The sequence below is a fragment of the Rhinatrema bivittatum genome, chromosome 2 (genome assembly GCF_901001135.1).
Source record: "Rhinatrema bivittatum chromosome 2, aRhiBiv1.1, whole genome shotgun sequence".
NCBI classification, from domain to species: Eukaryota; Metazoa; Chordata; class Amphibia; order Gymnophiona; family Rhinatrematidae; genus Rhinatrema; species Rhinatrema bivittatum.
Genome location: NC_042616.1, coordinates 48,329,765 through 48,355,104, shown reverse-complemented (window position 1 = coordinate 48,355,104; position 25,340 = coordinate 48,329,765). Strand labels below are relative to the sequence as shown.

The window sequence follows — 25,340 nt, the reverse complement described above, 5'->3', positions numbered from 1 at the left end:
TTGATACACCTGCACACCTATAAGCACTTCCATGAAAAACTTGTCATTTAATCAACAACCAGTTTGTCTGCAAAAACATACATATAAGGTGTCATCATTGTTTGCTTTATGTAAAAATACTTATCAGTACATGCAGTGAAAGGACGCCAAATGAAGGCTGACCCATATCAAGAAATGCCGACATTGACAACTTTTCGTTTGCTAGCTGCTTCAGATCTAAAATAAAAACAATTATGCACTGCATAAAACTCTCGGTGAACATTTTCCAATTGTGTGCAACTTTCACTTATTTCAAAAGCACCGAATGTTTGCTTGGCTGCCGCCTTCATAATGAGGTCAATATTCACAAGCCATTTAGATGGATAACTCACAAGTTATCCATCCAAACGGGTTATATGGCATATTGAGCCTCTTATCCGGCTAGATTATAACCAGATTTGTTGTTATCCAGCTATAATGTAGCCGGATATAAAAGGTGTGTTCTGGGTTCAGGTCCCATTATCCTGTTAACTTAGCTGAATATCAGGTATATTCAGCTAAGTTAGCCACATAACTTTAGGCCCGCTCAAAAGCAGGTCTAAAATTATCTGGTCTGGTGTGGCTGTATAACTTTAGACTTAACTGGCTATATTCAAAAGAATATAGCCGGTTAAGTTTCAAAATAAAAACCTAAAACTCACATCACGGCCTGTCCCCCACCTCCCTCCCACCCGAGTTGCAAAGGCCCCTTCTTAGCTTTATTTCGGTTTTTGCCACTAGAGGTATTGGAGGATGTGTGTAAGGAAGCCCCTTGCCCAGAGAATCCAGCCTGCCTCCTCACCTGTGGCCTCTCCTGGCAGAGGGAGTGTCGGGGTAACCTGCTAAGAGGCCTGGCACTCCTGTCACCTTTCAGCGCGGAGGGAGCCCTTAAAATCGTCTGTGCGGCAGCGTGTCAAAGCTACGCACTAACGGGGTGCACCCTTCTCTCCCATATTGCTGCGACACTATGGGCAGGAAAAGGAAGAGGAAAGCTTTCGTCCCCCTGATGGCTTCCGTCGAAGCAGCCTAGCAATGGCAGAAGCGCCGTTCCTGGATCGTGGTAGGAGGCTACCGCGATCCGGGAGACCAGCTACAAATACGGGGCGGGGGGGGGGCATAGAAGGGAGAAAGGTTTGAGGTGAGCATTGAGGGGGTTTCTGGAACCCCCCAAAATATGCTGAAAAAAATAAATGGGAAAGTGGGAGGTGGGGGAGGGGGGACTCCTGGACCCAGTCATTTTACTTTTAACATGACATGGGGCTGTTTTGGGGAAGGGGTGGCAAGTTCAGCCCTGTAGGGCCTTTGCAAAACTGGAGGGAAAGCAAGGCTGGGACAGGCCGTGATGTGAGGGTTTTTTTGGGGGGGGGGGGGGGGGGTTTAACTGGAACTGGCCGAATAACTTTAGACTTAACTGGTTATATTCAAAAGAATATAACCAGTTATGTTTAAAGTTATCCGGCTATGGTTAGTCGGATAGCTTTAATCAGGGATATTCAGTGGGACATTTCTCCCACTGAATATCCAGAACCTATCCACTAAACGACCAACTGAATATTGGCCTCAATGTCTTTAATCAATGAAGACAAACATAGCACTTACAGATATGATGTAATATCCTGAGTCTTAGAAATGAGCCAGTCAAAAACAAGTCCTTTAAATTTTTCTCCAGTCAGGTAAGAGTAAAAACTCAAAAGATATTGGTTGAGATAAAAATCACTTCAACCAAAAACCAATTGGATTTTTTAAACCAGTGAATAAGATTTTCATTCATAACAAAGTGCCCCATTTTATATTGCAGTTAAGTCAAATGGGTTCAGCAATTCTCAATTTAAAGAACCAACATTGTTCAAGCAAATACAGATGTTTATCTCAATCACCTCCATGTATATGTATTGGGACATGATCTACTACAAAACTTCTAAGTTCACCAGAATTGTTTCTTAACGTAGTGTTCTACAAGTGAAGCCTCTAATCTGCAATTTTTTTAAGTTTCTATGTTCAATTAAGCGAGTTCTTAAAAAGCACTTGGTTTTACCAACATATAACTTTTGACAGGGACACACAGTTGCATATATTACATATTTTGATGACCATGTAGCAAAACATCTCATAGTAATGACAGCAGAAAAGGACCAGATGGCCCATCTGGTCTTCCCAGCAAGCTTCTTTTGGTAGTATTTGCTACTCCATGCACGATTGCCCTATGTTTCTCTCAAGGGTAATAATTGCTGCTCCGTGCAATGACCCCCAAGGCTTATGATAAGGGTAGTAATATTTACAATCAAAACAAGCAATTGTCAAACCCATAACAAATTACTGCTAGCTACATTTTTATGTTCTTATGTTCTTACTAGCTGAGAAGCCTTCGTGATAATTCAAACAAAGCTTCTTGACATTCTTTGCTTTGGTAGTTGGTCATAGAAGCCATCCTGTGCTTTTTCCCTTATGTCTGCATGTCAGTACCCCCGACCCTAAAAATAAGGCCCATATTGGTTGTCTGTATCCAGTTCACCTCCCCTCCCCCACCATTGAAGCAGGGAGCAATGTTGCAGTTGCGTCAAAAGCAATCAAGACTGTTGATTGAGGGTAGTAATCCCCATGCCTTCTGTTAAGGGTAGTAACTGCCGCTCTATGCAGATTACCCTCATGCACACTCTTTTCCATTTCCATCTTCTAGCCTTTAGGGATCCACAGTGTTTATCTCATGCCCCTTTGAATTCTTTCACTGTTTTTGTCTTCACTACATCCTCCAGAAGGGCATTCCAAGCATCCACCACTCTCTCCATGAAGAAATATTTCCTGACAATTCTAAGTCGTCCTCCCTGGAGTTTCATTTCATGACCCCTAGTTTTACTGTTTCCGTTCCGACAGAAAAGGTTTAATGATTGTGCATCATTAAAACCTTTCAGGTATATGAAGGTCTGTATCATATCTCCCCTGCCCCCTCCTCTCTTCCAGAGTGTACATATTCAGATCCTTCAGCCTCTCCTCTTAAGTCTTCCGATAGAGACCCTACACTATTTTGGTCACCCTTTTTGGGACCGCCTACTCCATCTCAATTTGTAAATGTGTCCAGTATCTGGGTGAATGAACTGTTTGATTTGTAACGTGAACAAACAAACTCTACAATATCCACATCTCTAATGATCGATTATTTTTTGACCTGAAGTCTGTAAAGTGGTCCTATCTATAGAGGCCAACAGTGCTGGAGACAAATACTCCCGGAGATTTCTACCCTTTGAATGTGCCATTCTGATGGTATTGGACACATTTACAAATTCTCAATTTAAAGATCCAGCGTTGTTCAAGCAAATACAGTTGTTTGTCTCCATCGATTATCTCCATGTATATGTATTGCATAAATATATGAGTGAGGGTATGGAACAGATGCTGCATTTCAAAAGGAGCAATAGAGAGGTTGAGGTTGATATTCAGTATCACTTAGCCGGTTTAGTTCCAACTTAGTTAAGTGGTGCTATCTGAAAATTTGGTTGCGCTGACAGGACACCACTCATCCAGCTGTTTATCCGGCTAAACAGTTAACTAGATAAGTGAGGGGTGGGACGAGGGCATTCTGGGAGAAGCTACTTACTCAGCTAACTTAGCCGGATAAGTGCCGATTTTCAGTGCAGAACAGCTATTTAGCTGTCCTCTAGTAAGCCGGATAAACTTATTTAGCTGACTTTACGAAAGCTGAGTATATTCAGTGATGTGGCCGCACCACTGAATGTCTCAGATAAGTTTATCCATCTGACTTGGTTGGCCGGATAGTGGCTGAATATGGACCTTATTGTTGTGCCTTGGGATTTTTATGCTTTTTTTAAACATTGCAACTGTATTGTAACTGTTCAGCAAGACTATACTTCATATGTCACATACAGTGACCAACACAACAGACATAGAAAATAGTGAAAGTTTCCCACAGAACTCTCAACTTCAAACCAAATAATAACGGTAATTTTATGCTTTTAGAGAGTACTCTTCCAATGACTGAGGTGCATAAAACCCTGTTCCCTGTACGTACCCGGATCAGCCCAGACTCCTGGGGTTTTACCTCCCCTCCAGCAGACAGAGACAGACCAATTTCTGTGGACTCTGTCGTATACCCCTGAGATGCCACCTAGAGTCTGTTGTTTTTCCTTGTATTCCTTGTTAATCCTGCATGGAAGCAGGCGTAACTTCCTCTGCGCGTGTCCATGATCACGCCAGCACAACAATGGAACTTTCAAAGTGGACTTCATGCGCGTTTGTCCCCCTTTAAAAATTCAGGATGCTTTGCTCCTGAGGGCTGCTGACTTAGTGGGAGACATATGGTGCCACCTCAATTGCTACTTGTGCATTCTGCCATGGCTTTGGTGCTAGCGAAGTGTTTCCTCCTGGACTGTATTTTGTGTGTGTTTCAGATAGGCCTCAGTCATGGTGCACAGTCTGCGCCTCCAGACCTGTGGCCAGCGTTATTCCAATAACGCACGGTTGTGCTTTCATACTTTCAGATGTGGGCCCAGCCTCAAGACACATGGCACGTGGTCCCAGTCACCCCCGTCAGAGACAGCAAACTGCAGCTGTCCAGGATTTTCCTGCAGGCCCAGGTAAATGTCCTTATTTCTCCCGTTTGTTCTCCTCAGGCTTTAACTTGGTCTTGAAAAAGAGAAGAGCATCAGAAAAGTGCAGTGAAAAGGTTCCCTGCATGTACCCGGATCAGTCCAGACTCCTGGTCTCGGCCCTGGGGTTGCGCGCAGCTGTTTGTACCAGTTTTATGCAACGAGCATTTCTCCGTTGGGTGCAGCAGTCACAAGAGAACCTGCCAACCTCTGGCGAAGAGACAGAGAGATTACTAAAACTGGTACAAGTAGCCGCGCACAACCCCAGAGCCGAGACCAGGAGCCTGGACTGATCCGTGGTACTACAGGAACGAAAATTAGCAGGTAAGAACCAGTTTTCCTTTCTGCATAAGATTGTTACCCAGTGATTCATTGCTGTGATCTGTAATGCCACCTGGTAGTCAAAGCAGGGAAATATAAACCAAGTAAAGCCCTGATAGGTGAACTCAAATCTCATTCTACCTCTAACCCTGCATCTCTTTCAGCAAGCAACTGCATCTCCCTTTGGGAGGGGGCAGGAGGTCCTAGTGATCAGAGCTTTGGGCTGTAATCCAGGAGGAGTCCTAGGCTACGAGTCCAGGATTCCTTGCTGTCGGCCATGGCCAAGTCGCTTTGTATCCCTGTTCATCCACAAACCTGTTTGTGTGGAATTGGCTTTCTCAGTCGTCAAGTTAAAATAATAAAGCCAAATCTGTAAGTCACGTGAATTCTGTGAAGATTTATTTCAGAGTGGCTAGGATAAAGTGAAAAACTGTCGTCTTCCCCCAGGACTAGGAAGGAGAACATGCCCAGGGCAGGAGCATGAGCCCAGCACGCAGTGCATTGATCTCACGGAGGAGGATGACGTGCCTTGTGCGACAGGCAATCCCTCGGCACTGACCAGTAAGAAAAGGAGTCCTTCTGCTGACAGTAAGATTTTATTTATTTATTTATTTTTAACTTTTACATACCGACATTCCTGTATAGAATACAAATCACACCGGTTTACAATGAACATAACATCGCATGTGAGCGTTACATTGAACAAATAACATCGCATGTACTTTGAACAAGTAACATCGCAAGATGTTTGTGGGGTTTTTTTGTTTTGGTTTTTTTTAACACACTGCATTCATAAAACCACTGTGACATGAAGCTACTTTTAATTTCAAATACACTGTGGAGCACTGACCATCTATAGTGATAAGCAGCTCAGCTTCTTGTCCCTCAAGATGGGGCCAGCTGGGCAGCAATAGACCTGGCCTGGTTCCAGGTATTCATTTCCCTGGTAGCAGACGACGTGATATTCTCCGAGACTCAAATTCTCGCTTTCACCCATTACAGGGTATCTGAATGCCTAGCCTCTCTTTTTCTGAGGATGTGAAGGCTGCAGCCTTCATGGCAATAGTTCAGCCGCCAGCCTCGCCCCAGCCTAGGCCTGGAAGAACAGCTTTGGGGAGCAGGTGTACACTCACTTGTTGTGTCCCTGTGCTCTGGGGCCTACAGCTCTGTACATGCAGCAGCCTAAGAGGGAAGGGAGAGGAGAGGATCCCATGCCCATTCCAGGCTGCAGTCGCTTCTCTTCTGACTGGGGCCAGAGCAGGCTGGAGAGAAGGGCATACTGTCCCTCTTTTGATCCGTGGGCCGATACCAGCTTGTCCCCCTCTTATAGGTCATTTGGATGTGCTCCACGGGGCTGCTTTTCCTATGCATTAGCCTAATAAAGGAATGATCTCAATCCAATTACTTTGCTATTTTTCAGTTAACAGCGTTTATTTTAGGTGGGGCAGCACCGTCTTCACTGTCTGATTTTAGAAATGACTGAAGAGTGAATACAATAGATAGTGGCAGATGACGGCCTCTATTTCATTTTCGTACAAAACACAAATAGTTTTGTTCCGGTCTAATTTCTAATAATGGCAGGCTGTTCTACAACGCAGGACCAGCCACTGAAAATGCCCTTGCCCTAAATCCATAACTGGTGCGGGTCCCCATGCTGTAGCTATATTTAATTGTGTTTTCTGACTGGATCTTAGATCCCTGCCTGGTTTATACCAGCTAAGTACCTGGGAGAGAGAAATCAGTATATTGATCCATAATACTGCCAAACCCAATGGTAGTTGATATACACGGTTTATAAATATTTAAATAAATAAATAAATAAATAAATGCTCAGAAAGTTGGGGTCAAATGTTTAAACTTAGCCCTAGCAGCCACAGGCAATCAATGCAGGGCCTGAACATGGGGTTAATTATCTCCCTATGGGATCTCCCAGGAACAGCTCTTGCAACCATGTTCTGGTGGCTCATTGGTCTAGGGTTATGATTCTTGCTTTGGGTGCGAGAGGTCCTGGGTTCAAATCCCAGATGAGCCCTTCAGTTTACACAGGTGCAGCCTCTGTGGTATTGCCTCAAACCTCCCCTGGGTGAAGGGAGTGGTAGATCAGGTGTTAGTCAAGCTTTAAATTGAACCCACACAGTAACCAAGAAGAGCATGGGGGATCTTGCTTGTTGCGGCGGTTACTACCTTTAAACAAAAAGCCTAATACTACGCTTCTGATGCAACTCCAACATTACTGTCTGCTGCAACGGGGGGGAAATTGGACTCAAACAGTAACCAACAAGAGCCCTGACCTTGGCGGACTGAGTAACCGATAAGTATGGGAAACTGGTAACTATGGGAGCTTGCTGGGCAGACTGGATGGGCCATAGGGTTCTATTCTGCCGTCACTTCTATGTTTCTATAAACCATTTGAAATCTCTGAGTCAGCTTACCTGTAAGCCTACAACACGCCATTACAATCATCCTGCTGGGAGATCTCAAAGGAGACCATAACAGTTTTGAAAGGTCGATCATCCAGGAAGGAGCATGACTGAAGCACCATGTGCAGTCACAAAGGCCCTTCTGACAATAACCACAATATGCAACTCAAGATTGAAGGATATCACTCCTTATCCAGTCAGTTTTTGTTGTTTTCTTTTGGTTCTCTGCTTGTATTCTAGGTAGATGTGCAGATAGTATCCCATACGTACTTCAACAGCCAGGCCCACCCACTTCACCATGTCTTAATATCAACCTCTACAATAATCTGAACAGCTACCAAAACTAGTGAGGCTACCAAGCCACCTGGCCACCTAAGTCACTCTGGCCCTGCTGAATGGTACCTGGCCACCCCTAACCTGCTGGCACCTACCTGGTTAGATTCTAGAGAGTTGTAGCCTACTGGTTCCAAGCTAGTTTCCCAGTACTTGTTACTGAAGAAGTATGAGAGTAACTCCTTGTCGCGTGTATTTTTGACGTTGCCCTGTGGACAAAGCAAGTACTGTCTTCTTGTAAGTGGAGACGACATTTCTTTGTTTCGTTGGTCAGATTCTATTAGAGCAGGGGTGGGCAATTCCAGTCCTCAAGGGCCACAAACCTGTCGAGGTTTTAGGATATCCTAATGAATATGCATGACATAGATTTGCATACAACTGAGGCAGAGTGCATGCAAATCTCTCTCATGCATATTCATTAGGGATATCCTGAAAACCAGACTGGTTTGTGGCCCTCGAGGACCGGAATTGCCCACCCCATGTATAAGAGGGACCTGGAGTCATGCAGGGATGACTTTGGGCTGACTACATTCAGTATGCCACATAAAATCTGAGAGAATATTTCTCCCCCACCCCACTCCGTTGTCAGACAGAGAAGTGGACCCCAGTCATGACTGTGAGCCGAATGATCGCTGCATTGACCTCACTGAGGAAGAAGACTTGCCAAGTAAGACAGGCAATGCCAAGCCCCTGACCCCAGCTGCCACAAACAAGAAGAGGACTTCCTCTCGTGTTGGTAAGGTCCCATTTATGAACTGTCATGATGTCATGTCTTTCCCTGCTTACAATCATACTCACCAGGTGCCTGATATCTAACAAGAAGCTGTTTTCTTACAGCAGGCGCATTCATCACGTGGCACAAGAAAACCCGACCACTTTTGTATGACTGTGCCCTAGGCTGTATATCATAATGCCATGTAAGGCAATGGAAGTCATGAGAGAGGAACAGGGAAAGGGCTCTGCAGAAAATTATACCAATATTTAAAGCATGACTGCTTCATGGAATAATTGGTTCAGGAACCAACAAGAGAGGGAGCCATTTTAGATCTAATTCTTAGTGGAATGCACAATTTGGTGCGAGAGGTGGGACCTTTTAGCAATAATGATAATATTATGAAGAAATTTGACATAATGACTGGAAGGGGGCAATAAGTAAATCTACAGTTCCAAGGCTAAACTTTCAAAAGGGAAACTTTGATAAAATGAGAAAAAGAGATTAAAAAAAAACTGAAAAGTGCAGCTAGAAGGTTAAGAGTATGCAACAGGCATGGGCATTGTTTAAAAATACCATTTTAGAAGTGCTGTCCAGATGTATCCCTCACATTAAAAAAGGTGTAAGGAAGACCAAACGACTGCTGACATGGTTAAAAGGCGAGGTGAAAGAGGATATTTTAGCCAAAATAACTTTCTTCACAAATTGGAAGAAGTCCCTTTATGCATTTGCCGTGTGATGTGACCCCACAAGCTGTGCAGGATCTTCGGAGTAAGATTTCTCTTTTTCTATGGAAAGGCAAACCCCCTCGACATAAATATGATGCTATGGTTCCCTTGCGAGAGAGGGGGGGGCCTTAAATTGCCCAATTTTTTATGGTACTACTAGTCTTGTCACCTAGTTTGCCTGCGGGTTTGGTTGGGAGTAGATTCTCCAGGGGCTTGGCTCTCTATGGAACTGGGTGGGGCAAAAGGTTGCAGTCTGGGATCTCTTTTGCATATGTCACCCACATCTAATACATATAGACCATGTATTCGGGGGCATCCTATTATCGCTCATACCCTATGAGTTTGGAGATCTCGCAAATCAAAAATTATGGTATTAGCCACACAATGGTCTTATACGACTCCCTTGTCTCGAAATCCGGATTTATCTAAGCACACCTTTTCCTCAGATGTTGAGCATTGGGAGGTTCCAGGCCTTCGATTTTTGGGGCACTTAGTAGAAGAAGATCATCTTAAAACCTTTACAGATTTGGCGAGGGAATTTCAACTCCCTGATTCTACCAGGGGCCTCTATTTCTATTTATGAAGAGATATATTAACTCACTCACTGGGTTATGATGCGGTGAGTGTTTGTGAGAGGGTAGAAGGTGTGCTTAGTTGCAGGGTCCGGCCTTGGCGTCTTATTTCAGTTTTGTATATCTACATTCACTCTGAGCTTGAAGAGGCCACTACAGCTAACCGGATTCTAAGACAGTGGAATGCTGATCTGGGGCTCCAATTGGAAGCCAGGGATTGGAAAGCTATTTGGAAAGCTGCTAGAATATATATATTTGTAATAAAGGATATGAAGTGTTGTATAAATTATTACATCTTTTATATCGTACCCTGACATTTTATGCAAGCTTCACCTCCACCAACCCCCTGTGTTAGAGAGGATGTGGGAGAGAGGGATCCTATCTACATATGTGGTGGGAATGTGCTGAAGTGCAAAAATTCTGGGTTATGGTTACCAATAGTATTTCCAATATTTGTAAGATGCCATTGACAAGCGATGCTTCTTTATATATATTGGGAAGGTGGACTAACAGATGGGAAATAAGAGGACATCGGAAATTAGTTGGTCATTTATTACATGCTGCTCACTTAACAATTGCCCATCAATGGAAACCATCCCTTCTCGAAGATACTGGGAGTCTAAACTAACTGAAATTGCTGTATTAGAGCAGTTAACCTATACGCTTCAGAATAGAGGCTACATATAAGCAGATATGGGACCCATATCTGCTTATATGTATTCCCTCCAATTCCATATATGGAATTGGAGGGAATCTGTTACACATATTTTAATGTCAACGGTTGCAATAATGACATGACCCACAAATAATTTGAGCCAAATATGATTTATTGTCTGTGAGATATATTTTCTCATTTGTATTTTCATGCTTCCCATACAGTGCATTGTCTGTTCTTGTTCTTTGTTTATACAAAATGTAATAAAATAAATAGTTTTAAAATTTTGGAAGAAGGATCCATCTGAAGAAAATAGGAAAAAGCATAAGCATTGGCAAGTTAAATGTAAAACATTGATAAGACAGGCTAAGATAGAATTGGAAAAAAAGTTGGCTGAAGAGACAAAAACTCATAATAAAGCCTTTTTAAAATGTATCAGAAGCAGGAAGCCTGTAAGAGATGGCTAGAATGTTAGATGATCGAGGGGTTAAAGAGGCACTTAGGGAAGATAAGGCCATCGTGGAAAGAATAATTCCCTGTACGTACCAGGATCATTCCAGACGATGGGTTATGTCCCCCGTCCAGCAGATGGAGTCAGACAAGAACTTCTGAGGGAGGTGCCTCATCACTCCCATTCTCAAAAACTTACACTGGCTGCCAATCCTTTTCTGAATTATTTATAAATCCATCACCATTATTTATAAAGCCATTCATCATCATGCTCCACTCAACCTACAAATCCCGCTCAGACAACTCACCTCCTCCAGACCCATTAGAGAAGCTTACAGAGGATCACTACATGTACCACAAACCAAATCCACTCATTATCTAACATTCAGAGACCGGGCCTTCTCTACAGCGGGACCTTCGATATGGAACTCCATTCCCCCTGATCTAAGACAGGAACCATGCCTTCTAACATTCAGAAAAAGGCTTAAGACTTGGTTGTTTAAACAAGCCTTTCCAGACCCTAACTGATTCTCAGCATCAACTATAGAAAGACACTTCAGAATACTGTAAATAATTATACCTCTGTCTGTTAAGTTACTATAGCTTTGTTTCTTCTCCTCCCAGTTGAGCAGCCTTGTTTTATTGTAACTGCATTGATTCTCCTCACTTGTTCAAGGTTCTAAGTTATTACACTCCCCGTTATTTGTAAACCAGCATGATGTGATTGTATCATGAATGCCGGTATAGAAAAACCCTAAATAAATAAATAAAATAAAATAAGCCCACATCCCCGCTATCCCTCTTCAGTATCGTTCTGACTCCAGCAGATAGGAGCAGGGGAACAGCAGTTCCCCAGTACTTTGGCTTTCTGTACTAATTTTGCTCTCAGTTTTCTTGCCTTTATTTGCTTGTGTTAGTGAGGGATCAAGTTTCTTATTTACAAAAAAAATAAAATAAAATAATAGTCACTTCCTGACTGGCTCTCTTCGGGGCACTTGTGGACAGGTCTGTTCTGATTTTCCTTTCTCTGTCTGTTTTCTTACCGCTGTGGCTTAGTCAGTGGGGTAAGTGCCTGTTTGTTTTGCCTTCACAGATTCTTTATTTCACTCGCGCCGCACTGCTGGGGTGCACGTTGGAGGCTCCAACCTCTCCCCATCCCCCCCTCAGTCGCTTACCGACCCGTGGCCCCATGACTTTCCATTCCCCGGGGCCGCTGCCTGCCAGGAGGTCCCATTCCCCGGCGGCCACCGCAGTAGGGGGGGTGTTGCAGCGGCCTCGGACCGAGCTAGACGCTCGCAGTGGCATCGGACTTCTTTTCCTGCGCTTCTCCCTCCCCCCCCCCCCCACCATGCGACATGCCACGAGAGTCGGCATGCACCGCGTGTGGCCGGCTCGGGGGCCGGTGCTCCAGAGAGGGGCTTTGTACCGCCTGCCTCCCCGGCGGGGTGGGCAGCTTGCGGCAGGGGGACGGCATCGAAGCGCGTGGCCAGGACCGCTTTAGTGGACAGCGGCCCGCTCTGATCTCGCGGAGCGCGGGAACGGTGGCCATCTTACTGCAGGAATCAATTGTCTCCAACGCCTCGGAGGAGGACGCGGAGACCTCGTTTTCTGCCCTGCCTCCCTTTTTGGAACCAGTACAGGTGTCCGACGTTTTGCCCCAGTCGGGGGATGCCTTAACTGGGCCCTCACCGGGCCCACCAGCTTTTTCCCCGGAATTTATAGTTTTAATGCATAATGCATTTTTGGCTAGGATGGCCCAGCCATTGGATCTCGTGCCCAGCCCCCCCCCCCCCCCCCCAAGCTGGCACGGACGGATTCTTCCCCTGGGGGGGGCTCCCCCCAGGGCATCGACCAGCAGGGAGGGGAGGTGGCAAGCCCATCTCAGAATCCCCCTGGATTATCCAGAGGGTACCCCCCGGTGCAAGGGGGGCATCTGGCCCCAGATACGGTCGTGGATGACCCGTTGTTGGCAGCTCAGATGGAAGGTGACGACCCTCGTGTCCAGCGCATTTTCCAAAGGGAAGAGCTGGAAGACCTGATCCCGCACATCCTGCAGGAGCTGGACATCGATGCACCGCCTGATCCTCCAGGTCCCAAACCCATGGCGAAGAAGGGGGGGCCCAGTGCTGGTGGGGCTCCGTCCGTCCGCGAGGGCATTTCCCACCCACCCTACGTTCCTTCAGTTGGTTTCTAGGGAATGGGACTCACCAGAAGCCACACTCAAGGTTAGTAGGGCCATGGAGAAGCTGTACCCCCTCCCTGAGGATTTTCTGGATCTACTCAAGGTCCCGGCGGTTGATTCTGCAGTTTCAGCGGTCACCAAACGCACCACCATACCAGTCACGGGGGGCACGGCACTGAGGGACCTCCAGGACAGGAAGCTGGAGGTGTACCTCAAGAGAGTGTTCGAAGTGTCAGCGCTGGGAGTGCGGGCGGCCATGTGCAGCTCGTTGGCGCAAAGAGCAGGTCTTTGCTGGGTGTAACAACTTCTCACGTCGCAGGACCTGCCTCCAGAGGAGACATGCCAGGCAGACAGGTTGGAGGTCCTGATTGCCTCCGGGGCGGACGCTTTGTATGATCTGCTCTGGGTCCTCGTCAGGTCGATGGTGGCGGCGGTCTCGGCTCGACGCCTCCTTTGGCTCCGGAATTGGTCGGCAGATTCCTCCTCCAAGACTCGGCTGGAATCACTTCCGTTTAAGGGTAAGTTTCTGTTCGGAGAAGACCTGGATCAGATCATCAAGTCACTTGGAGAAAATGCGGTGCATAGACTTCTGGAAGATCGGCCGCGATCCATGAGATCCTTCAGTTCCTCCAGGAATTGATTCCTCCAGGAATTGATTCTTGGAACCGGCCCTTTCGAGGGCGCAGACCCGGCAAGGAAGGATCATCCCAGGGCGCGTCCTCCAAGCCCTCCCAATGATGCCAGGCTGAACCACGCGATGATCCCCAGTATAGGGGGCCAGATTTCTCTCTTCTACGAGGAGTGGGTCCGGATCACGTCGGATCAGTGGGTCCTAGATATTCTAAAGCACGGCTACGCATTGGATTTTGTGCGGCCCCCAAGAGACAGGTTTCTCTTCTCGCCCTGCGGGTCGAGAAGAGAAACCTGTCAAAAGCAGGTCATGGTTCTCCAGACAGTGGACTGGCTCCTCGCACTGGGGGCAATCGTCCCGGTGCCTCCCCAAGAAGTGGGCCGGGGACCCTATTCCATCTACTTCATGGTGCCCAAAAAGGAGGGCACCTTCCGTCCAATACTGGACCTCAAGTCGGTAAACAAATCCCTCAAGGTACCGCGTTTCAGGATGGAGACGCTACGCTCGGTAATAGCGGTAGTGTACCGCGGGGAGTTCCTGGCCCCCCTGGACCTCACGGAAGCGTACCTCCACATTCCAATCCTCAAGGCGCATCAACGTTTTCTCCGGTTCAAGATTTTAGGGCAACATTTCCAATTCCAGGCTCTCCCCTTTGGTCTGGCGACAGCCCCACAAGTCTTTACCAAAGTCATGGTGGTGGTAGCGGCCGCCCTCCGTCGGGAGGGTATCCTAGTTCATCCCTACCTGGACGACTGGCTCATCCGAGTGAAATCCTTCAGCCAGGGTCTTTTGATGGTCGACAGAGTACTGCAATTTCTACAATCACTCGGGTGTATTATCAACTTCACCAGTCATTGGATTTCCTGGGAGCGAGATTCGACACGGCGGAGGGCAAGGTTTTCCTACGGCCGGAGCGAGCCCAGGTGTTACGGGATCAAATACAGCGTTTCTCTGGTCTCTCTTGGCCCACAGCTTGGGATTATCTACAGATCCTGGGATCCATGGCATCTACCATCGATCTGGTACCCTGGGCCTTCGCGCACCTGCGGCCGCTACAGAGGGCCTTGCTTTCCCGCTGGAAGCCGGTGTCGTGAGATTTCCAGGCAATTCTCCCGCTCCCTCGGACAGCCAGGGACAGCTTTCTCTAGTGGCTAGAGCCCCTCCATCTGGCTCAAGGAGTATCCTTGGAGACTCCGGACTGGATAGTAGTCCCGACAGATGCCAGCCTTTCGGATTGGGGAGCGGTCTGTCAGTCGAGGTCTCTGCAGGGACAGTGGACACAAGCCCAAGCAAGGTGGCCAATCAACCACTTGGAAACCAGAGCAGTCCGTCTAGCGCTGAAGGAGTTCCTTCCCCCTGTTCTCCATCGGGTGGTCAGGATACTCTCGGACAATGTGACCACGGTGGCGTACATAAATCGCCAGGGAGGCATGAGGAGCCGCCACGTCTCCCAGAAAACGGACAAGCTCATGCCATGGGCGGAACTGCATCTGAACCGGTTGGCGGCCTTGCACATTGTGGGGGTTGACAACATCCAGGCGGATTTCCTAAGTCGCCAACATCTCGACCCGGAGAGTGGGAACTCTCAGAAGAAGCGATGCACCTGATTGTTCACCGCTGGGGGATTCTTCATGTGGACCTCATGGCGACAGCTCGCAACGTGAAGGCGCCTCGCTTCTTCAGCCGCAGAAGAGAACGTGGAGCGGAGGGCATCGATGCTCTGGTTCTGCCGTGGCCCCGTCATCTCCTCCTCTATGTGTTTCCTCCTTGGCCTCTGGTGGGCAAAGTGCTACGAAGGATCGAGGACCACCAAGGCCCTGTAATTCTGGTGGCTCCGGAGTGGCCTCGCTGGCCGTGGTTCGCAGATCTACTCAACCTGGTGGAGGATGGGCCTCTGCGGCTCGGTCATTTGCCGCACCTCCTCCGTCATCGTCCAATATTTTTAGACGTGGCAGATCGTTTCTGTCTTGCGGCTTGGCTTTTGAGAGGCGCAAATTGAGACGACGTGGTTATCTGGAGGCTGTGATCTCGACCCTCCTTTGAGCACAAAAGAAGTCCACCTCCGTCGCCTATGTCCGGGTGTGGAAGGTCTTCGAGTCATGGTGCATGGCACACACTACTCAACCGAGGCACACGTCTGTGACCCAAATTCTTTTGTTCCTATAGGTGGGCTTGGACAAGGTCCTAACTTACAACTCTCTCCAAGTTCAGGTTGCTGCTTTAGGAGCCTTGCTTTGCCGAGGGGCGGAAATTCCTCTCTCCTCGCATCCGGATGTCGTCCAATTCCTTAAGGGTGCAAAACATCTAAAACCACTGCTCCAAGCTCCCTGCCCATCTTGGAGCCTCAACCTGGTACTACGGATCCTCACCGGACCCCCTTTCGAGCCGTTATGGGTCGCTACTCTCAAGGACCTCACTCTCAAGACGGTCTTCCTGGTAGCCATTTGCTCGGCCCGTCGGGTCTCTGAACTACAGGCATTATCCTGCAGGGATCCGTATCTGCGATTTACCGACTCGGGGGTTACTTTGCGCACAGTACCCTCGTTTCTACCCAAGGTGGTTTCTACCTTCCACCTTAATCAGACGGTGGAGCTGCCTTCTTTCACATCGGGTGACCCTCGCGATCTCCGCAAGCTCGATGTTAAGCGCTGCCTGATGCGTTACCTGGAGGTCACCGATGATTTCCGATTTTCGGATCACCTGTTCGTCCTTTGGTCAGGACCTAAGAAGGGTCACCTGGCATCTAAGACGACGATCGCTCGCTGGCTGAAAGAGGCTATTGCAGCTGCGTATATTGGCACGGGAAAGAAACCCCCGATGGGGGTCAGGGCTCACTCTCTTCGCTCTCAAGCGACATCCTGGGTGGAGAGTCATTCGGTCTCCTCGCAGGAGATCTGCCGGGCGGCCACTTGGAAGTCGTTGCATACTTTTGCTCGGCACTATCGCCTGGATGTCCAGTCGTCGACCTTTGGTTCTTTTGGCGACAGGGTCATTCGAGCAGGGCTATCTACGGCCCACCCTCAGTAGGGAAGCTTTGGTACATCCCACTGTCTGGACTGATCCTGGTACGTACAGGGAAAAGAAAATTATTCCTTACCTGCTATTTTTTATTCCTGTAGTACCATGGATCAGTCCAGACGCCCTCCCTCAGATTGATTGGTTGGGATTTATCAGGGGATCTACTGCTCGATTTCTTATGACCTGATTTTCTGGGGTCCCTGGGGTCCCTTCTATCTCTTTGTGGAACTGTTTTTGTTCTTGCAGTTCAGTTTGCAAGTTTGCCGTTGGACACCAGTTTGTTTCAGTTCTTACGATTTGGCATTCTGTAAACATGGTTTACTTGATCCCTCCGTCTTTCTCTCTTTCTATGGCTCTGATAGTCTAGTTACTGAAGAGGGATAGCAGGGATGTGGACTTATGTGGCACCTCCCTCAGAAGTTCTTGTCTGACTCCATCTGCTGGGTGGGGGACATAACCCACCGTCTGGACTGATCCATGGTACTACAGGAACGAAAATTAGCAGGTAAGGAATAATTTTCTTACAAATTCTTTGCTTTGTTGTTCACTAATGAGAATGTTGAGAGATACCTATTCTGGAAACAGTTTTCAAGGGTGATGATTCAGATGAATTGAACCAAATTGCGGTGAAACATGGAAGATATAGTAGACTTGATTTGACAAACTGAAGAGCAGCAAGAAAGGCAAAGAAAGAATTTGAAAAGAAGCTTGTCATGGAAGCAAAAACTCATAATAACCTTTTCAGGTACATTTGAGGCAAAATACCTGCAAGGGCGTCAGTCAGACCATTAGATGATCAAGGGGTAAAAGGTGCATTTAGAGATGGCAAAACCATAGCAGAGAGACTAAATTCTTTGAACACAAGACTTTCCATACTGGGTTACATCAAGGGTCCATCAAGCCCACTATCCTGTTTCCAACAGTGGCCAGTCCAGGTCACAAGTACTGGCAGGATCCAAAGGGGTAGATAGATTCCAAGCTGCTTATTCCAAGAATAAGCAGTGGATTTCTGCAACTCCATCTTAATAATGGTTAATGGACTTTTCCTTCAGAAACGTTTCCAAACCTTTTTTTAAACGCAGCTACACTAATATCTTTCATGATATATGCTCTAGCAACAAATTCCAGAGCTTAATTATGCTTTGAGTAAAAAAATATTTTATCTTATTAGTTTTAAATGTATTACCTAGTAACTTCATTGTGTGTCCCCGAGTCTTTGTGCTTTTTTTAAAGAGTAAACAAGTGATGAAACTTTACTCATTCCATTCCATTTGCTTTGATATTCACTGAGGAAAATGTAAGAGAGAAATGATATTCAAAGGTGATGAGTCAGAGGAAATGAAACAAATCTCAGTGAACCTTGATGATGTACAAGGAAAAATTTACAAACTAGTGAGTAGCAAATCACATGGGCCAAATGGTATACATTCCAGAGTGTTATGCTCGCCGGCCACAGCAGACCCGTGGCTCGACCCCCTCACCTCTTTCAAAGTGATCCAGCACTTGGTCCCTCGTCTCTGGCGGCTGTGGGCCACCAGCTCCATCCTCGGGCCACCCTTGGGGCCTCCATCTCTGCTACAGTTCCTGATGCTCCGCGTCGGGCCTCTCCGCGTGGCCCGTGGAGAGACGCTGTCCTGACCAATGCCACGCCCCTCCCTAGGCATGCACGCGCACAGCTGATCCACCTGACTGTGGCAACAGGTCCCCTCGCTAGTCGAGTACTCGTTGCCTCTTCGGTTCCTGGTTCCCGATCCTGATTGCCTTCGTTCCTGTTTCCTTGTTTCGGTGTTCCTGTTCCTTCATCTCTTCTTCGGATTGCTACCCTGGTTTGACCCTGCATTGCCTGACGATGCCGTTGCCTCTCTCCAGCCCCAGACCTCTGCATTGCCTGACTACTCCATTGCCTCTCTCCAGCCCCAGACCTCTGCATTGCCTGACTGCTCCGTTACCTCTCTCCAACCCCGGACCTCTGCATCGCCTGACTACTCCGTTGCCTCTCTCTAGCCCTGGACCTCTGCATTGCCTGACCATGCCGTTGCTTCTCTCCAGCCCTAAACTTCTGCTTTGTCTGACCATCCTTTAACTCTCTCCTCGTCTAGACCTCAGCCTTGTTTGCCACTGCTTCCAGACTGCCGCCAGCCCAGAATCCAGCTTGCTTAAAGATGCCTTTGTCCTGGATGTGGTTCATTCAGGCTTCAGCCTGCTCTTGCTCGGGCACCCTCTGTCAGACTGTGTTCCTATTGGTGCCCAAGTCTCCAGGACTCTGCCTCGTCCACTACAGACTGATTCCTACACCATTTGCTGCCTCTGGGCAGATCTCGATCCACCCATCGACGACCACTGACGAAGGCCACCTAAGTCCAGCCAGCCCCGACACCCAAAGGCTCAACCTGCAGGGAATGAGGGCTGGTATTGGTGAAGCACCAGCCGGCCTCCGTCTGTCAACCCTCTCTGCCTGCTGACGGTGGGGACCCATAGGATCCCTCCTATGAGAAGCGTCAACCCCACCTCAACCCAAGGGTCCACCTCTGGCGCAACAGATTGCAAAGGCCATGGACTTGGCAGAGCCACATGCCCTCCAGGCTATTCCTGGCCTGACCCTAAAGGTATAAGAACAGCAACAGTTTCTCGAGGCCCTGGCCTCTTCCCTCGAGCGTCTACATACACGGCTAGATGCCATGTCCAGCAACTCAGTTCCGGCGACGGCTTCCTCTTCGCCACAGCCATCTACTTCCTCCTCCAGAGCCCTACTGGCCCTGCCAACCCCACCTCGTTTCAACAGTGACTCCAAACTGTGTAGAGGGTTTATTAATCAGTGCTATATGCTGTTTGCTCTTCAACCCTCCATCTTTCAAGATGAATTAACCAAGGTCACCTTCATCTTGTCTGCCTAGAAGGGAAGGCGCTGGTGTGGGCTCCTCCCTTGTGGGAGCGTTCGGACTCACTCCAATGGGAACTGTCTCAGTTCGTGACCGTGTTCCGGCAAACCTTTGATGATCCTGGGCAGCATACCGTGGCAAGCACTAGTCTACTACACCTGCAACAAGGCCAAAGAAGCCTCTTAGACTACACCATTGAATTCCGGACTTTAGCATCTGAACTCGCTTGGCAGGAGGACTGCCTGCGAGCTATCTACCAGGACGGGCTCTCCCCGCAACTAAAGGACGAGTTGGCAGCATGAGAGCTCCCTTCCTTTCTCGAGGATCTTATCGATCTAACAGGCCGAATTGACCACCATCTCCAAGAGTGTCACCGGGAGAATCGGATGCCCAAGAAACCCTCACCAATTTGCTACATCTTTTTGAGGGTGTAAATAAACATGTGGAGGAGTAGCCTAGTGGTTAGAGCAGTAGGCTATAATTCAGAGAAGCCAGTGTTTAAATTCCAATGTCACTCCTTGTGACCTTGGGCAAGTCACTTTATCTTTCGTTGCCTCAGATACAAAGTTAGATTGTAAGCCCTGTGGGGAAAAACCTATTGTACCTGAATGTAATCTGCTTTGATGTACATTTTGAAGTGCCAAAAGCAGAATATAAAAATCTAAATACATACATAAATACATAAAGGTGAGCCAGTTGATAGTATATCTGGATTTCCAGAAAGCATTTGACAAAGTCCCTCATGAGAGACTTCTTAGAAAATTAAAAAGTCATGGGAAAGGGAGCAGTGTTTATTGTGAATTGCCAACTGGTTAAAAGAAAACAGAGAGTAGGGCTAAATGGTAAATTTTCCCAATGGAGAAACGTGAATAGCGGAGTGTCCCAGGGATCTGCTGTGGGACAACTGATTTTTAATAAATTTATAAATGACCTAGAAATGGGAACAAGTGAGGTGATCAAATGTGCATATGACAACATTTAGATTTGTTAAATCACAAGCAAATTGTGATAAATTGCAGGAGGACCTTTGACACTGGAAGACTGGGCATCCAAATGGCAGATGAAATTTCATGTGGACAAATGCAATGTAATGCACATAGGGAAAAGTAACCAACATTATAGTTGTATGATGTTAGGTTCCATGTTAGAAGTTACCACTCAGGAAAAAAATCAGGGTGTCGTAGTAGACAATAAATTGAAATCATTGGCTCAGTGTGCGGTCATAAAAACAAATTGAATGTTAGGAATTATTAGGAAAGGAATGGTGAATAAAATGGAAAATGTCAAACTACCTCTATATCGCTCCATGATGAGACCGCACCTTGAGTACTGTGTGCAATTTTGGTCACCACATCTCAAAAAAGATATAGTTGCATTGGAGAAGGTTCAGAGAATGGTGACCAAAATGATAAAAGTGATGGAATAGCTTCCCTTTGAAGAAAAACTAACGAGGTTAGGGCTATTCAGCTTGGAGAAAAAGACAGGTGTGTCTCGGGCTCAGTACTCCGTTAGGTAGATCCAAATGAGGGAAACCTTAATAAGGATTTCCCTTATAGGTTACTCCCTGTCCTTAGATCCCCATGTCACATAAGTTTAACATATCAGTGCTCCTTAGAGATAATGTGTTGGTGAGAATATTTAATTAATTTATTAGAACAGAGCAACTCAATAATTTAGGCAGACTAGAACTGGTAAATATGAATTGGTTATTTACTCTTTTAGATAATACAAGAACTAGGGGGCACTCCATGGATTTAGCAAGTAGCACATTTAAAACAAATTGGAGAAAATTCTTTTTCACTCAATGCACAATTAAGCTGTAGAATTCATTGCCAGAGAATGTGGTTAAGGCTGTTAGAGTAGCTAGGTTTAGAAAAGGTTTGGACAAGTTCCTGAAGAAATCCATAAACTGCTGCTATTTAAATTGACTTAGGGAATAGCCACTGCTTATTACTGGCATCAGTAGCATGGGATTTATATAGTGTTTGGGTACTTGCCATGTACTTGTATCCTGGATTGGGCCACTTTTGGAAAAAGAATGCTGAGCTTGATGGACCCTCGGTCTGACCCAGTATGGCAACTTCTTATATTATGTGCTAATGTGTCTGTACTAGGAAAAAGAAATCCAGTGCCCTGTGGGAACAATAAAAATTGAGGTGGCAGGGAACAGGGACACAAGACAGCGCCTTTCATCTTTAGGACTGGATGAAGCAGGGGATTAGGGGTACAGAGCATTTCACCTCTAGGACTGAATCAGTTAGATTAGCACACTTAAGGATACACAGCCTCTCACCTCTGAGTTTCCTTTTCAAATATGGCTTGTATTCTTCATTACTATATGAACACCATTTGGCATCTGTGTGAAATGAGTTGGTGATATTAGTCCAGTTCCAAGTGGGCAAATGTCCACTTCACTAAAAGCAATCTCTCCTGGCATTTATTGGCACCATTGTTATCAGTCTTCGGATATGGACAATCACAGAGATTGGGTTACCCTCTCACCCCCTAGAGTGGGGTTAAGTTACATTAAGAGGGCAATGGTCAGGGGAGACTTGGGCCACAACTACTTGGGATGCATCTGTTCTATGAAATTAAAGGAGGACTTTTCTTTCTTGTGATGTCATTCCACCACCATTCACCTACACTGGATATTTTCTAATGATTTCATCAGTACATTTAAGTGTGATGAACGTTCCAAAAGGATTCTTTTAAATACAGTTAACCTGGGTTCTTTTGCTTCTGTGTTTCTTTCATTTTGGTTTAAGACAAGAAGGCTGAAACCAGATGATTGTGAAATTTCAACTTACCTGTTAATTTTGTTTCCTTTCGTCCTGCCAGACCAGTCCAGACAAGTGGGTTATGTCCCCCTGCCAGCAAATGAATTCAGAGGAAAAAAGCTCATAGATGACTTCACTCCCCTTACAGAGGTCTAGTGAGCCTAGGGGACATAACCCACTTGTCTGGATTGGTCTGGCATGGATGATAAGGAAGCTAGCCTTTATTCATTTTAAAATCTGTGGCACAACTTTGTATTACTTGATCTTATATGGGGCTGACAATGTACATAGCACTGTACACTGCCCTAGAGAGCTTACAGTCATGAAAAAGCAAAGGATGGGAAAAGTGAGGGTGAAGACATTGCAAGAGTAGTGCCATGGGGAGCCACAGAAGAGGCAAGGGGGAAGAATATACTGACTTGCGTACTTCCCAGTATTGATGATGTGGAGACCATAAAGAATGGTATTTTGATACCTCAGAAGTTGTTGAGAAAGAAAGCAACGTATATATGCTGATCCACATTGAAAGTGGGTCAGTCTGGACAATTTTCCCTTTGGAGCAGGGAGAGAGGAAAGAATACAATTGATTGCATTGATGTTGAATGGCTGTGAATTGAATGTTTACTACCACATCTACCTTGAAAAAAAAGAAGTATTTGGAAACAGCTAACCTCTTGCGTGGACAGCACCATTTCTGGCACAGCAAAAAATATCAGGTGATAGGTTTCCCCAATAGGCCCTCAAACATGCCAATAAAATCTGTGCTACTTACATAAATAACTTCAGTACAGAAATAACCAAACAGCCAATCTAGTCACTTGTAGTGTATGAACATGCCATGGGGTTGGGGACAGGGCCTGAGGTGATAATGTGACAGTCTGAGACTTTCTGAAAGGCAATCAGTAACAAGCTCTTGCTTCCTTCCCTCATGCTGGATGGGAGAACAGGCCACATCCATCCCGCTGTTGTCAGCACACACTATATTGACCTGACAGAGGAAGAGGTGGAGAGTGATTCAGACCGTACCAGACCTCTGGATCCAGGCCCAATGGATCAGGAAGGACATGCCTCCGAGCACGGTAATAGAAGGAGACATCTTAGAAATGAACTGCTTGAGAGAGAGATTTAAGCCCATTTGTTGCTCTTTTCTCATGTGTCTCCAGTAGGAATATCTCCTGTAGGTAAACATCTCAGTTACTCCCCCCTCCCCCCCCCCCCCCAAATTAATGCTCCTATCTCATGCATCTTCACTAGGAATATCTCCTGTTAATAAACACCTCAGTGGCTTGGAAAAACTCCTGCAGGAAATGCCAGCACTTGTGTTTGAGGGTCCTACCAGTGCCACCAGCAGATTTGACAGAAGAGAGACCTTGTGGTGTAAAAGCAGTTCAACTCATGGTAAGACTTATTTACTTGTTCTGTCTTTTGCCCGTCTCCCTTCCTGGGGCAGGTCTTCGCAAACCTGTCCTGGGGACCCCTCAGCCAGCCGGGTTTTCAGGATATCCACAATGAATGCGTTTGAGGTAGATTTGAATGAATTGGATATGCCGAAAATCCGACTGTCTGATGGCTCCCCAGGTCGTGTTTGGGATGCCCTGCCGTAGGGTATGCGTAAGACTACCTGCATAGATTGGGCCAGCAGATTTGCAAAAGGCCAGTTTCGTACATAAAGCACTATTTTCCCATGGAAATAGCTTTCAAAAGTACACTCCTTGATATTAGAATAAGCTGTTGAGCATTTTTCATTCTGGTTGTAAATATGAAACTGAGGAATGGAAAGGTATAAACATTTCTTTTGTTAATAAAACTCGTCAGCGTTTCATATAGACTCATGGCTAGTGACTCACAGGCTCTACTTGCTTCTGTTACCCACAGATAAAAGGGCAAAAGGCCCTAGAGTGTGTATGAAACAAAATAATGAAATAGGTTATACCTCAGAGTATGAGTGTTTAATCCAAAGATGAAGGGCTTATTCTTGATACTGAGCTTGACAGACCCATGGTCTGACCCAGTATGACAAGTCTTATGTTCTTATATTCTTAATACGCATTATTTACAGAAGCTCAGAATGAGGAAGAGTCTGTTCTGAACAAGGCCCAACTCAATAACAAGAAGTTCCATACAGAACTAATGGAGACTGCTTTTTGGGACATGCTAGCAGCCACATATTTTTGTGGAACCTCCAAACACACCTTTCATGGCCCCCCCTGACATATACTGAAAATTTGGTGTGGGGGGGGACCCATCTCATAAGCCACCTTCCCTTTGCAAAATATGCTTAAAATGGTAAATTCCCTGTACATACCAGGATCAGTCCAGACGGCTGGGTTGTGTCTCCCTTCCAGCAGGTGGAGTCAGAGAAAAAGGTTCAAGGCACGCTATGATACCCCAGTGTGCCACCTGCGATCCGTCAGTATTTCTCTGACTCCAGCAGGTGAAGGAAGACATACCCTGCAGTCCTGATCCTTTCTAAAATTGAGTGTTTGTTTCTATCAAAAAGGGGTTCCTTACTCCTTAATGATCATTGACTAGATCAGCCTTAGTAAGTACTTAAAAAAAAAAATTACAATTAAATAACTTTGGTTAGAGCAGCATAAAGGGCCTTGTGCCCACAAGCCTTGATACCCGGAGGAAGTTATTAATACCAGGGTAGGGGGGATTTACCAGTGGGCCGGTCCCTCCCCCCTCCGATTCCAGAGATGCTTCATTCCTCTGAAGGGAGCTATTTCCTGTTACATTCCAGGGAGGTACATTCCCCTGATTCACTGGCTCCATTTTTTGTAAAAAGTAAAAAAAAAAAAAAGTACTTTAAAGCCTGCTCTAAGTACCCGGCACTCCGGAGGAACTTACTGATTTTTTCTATTTCTTCCATGCTGCAGGGATCGCTGTATTCGGCGTGTGGAGAGCCAGCAGCTCAGCTCTTCCACGAGAGCGTCTCTGCCGCGTTCGCACGACTTAGGAAGGGCTGAGACGGCTCCTCTCCATTGGCCTGCCCTGTCCCCACTAAACGCGGGTGCGGCGGCCATTTTGGAATTCTCAGGCT

The 25,340-nt window shown here is 46.6% G+C and overlaps 1 protein-coding gene and 1 non-coding gene across 12 annotated transcripts in view; both read left to right on the top strand.

Moving 5' to 3' along the window:
* Positions 1–25,340, top strand: part of LOC115083911 — a 274,261-nt gene that overhangs the window by 233,591 nt on the left and 15,330 nt on the right. For all 11 annotated transcript variants that reach the window (XM_029588000.1, XM_029587994.1, XM_029588001.1 and 8 more), the window contains 5 exons: positions 4,512–4,607; positions 5,388–5,528; positions 8,283–8,429; positions 23,245–23,376; positions 23,552–23,695. In XM_029588000.1, the coding sequence (XP_029443860.1) occupies positions 4,512–4,607; positions 5,388–5,528; positions 8,283–8,429; positions 23,245–23,376; positions 23,552–23,695 (660 nt within the window). The remainder of the gene's footprint in view (positions 1–4,511; positions 4,608–5,387; positions 5,529–8,282; positions 8,430–23,244; positions 23,377–23,551; positions 23,696–25,340) is intronic.
* On the top strand, positions 6,901–6,972 carry TRNAP-UGG. Its single transcript has one exon. It is a non-coding gene; the product is annotated as a tRNA-Pro (tRNA).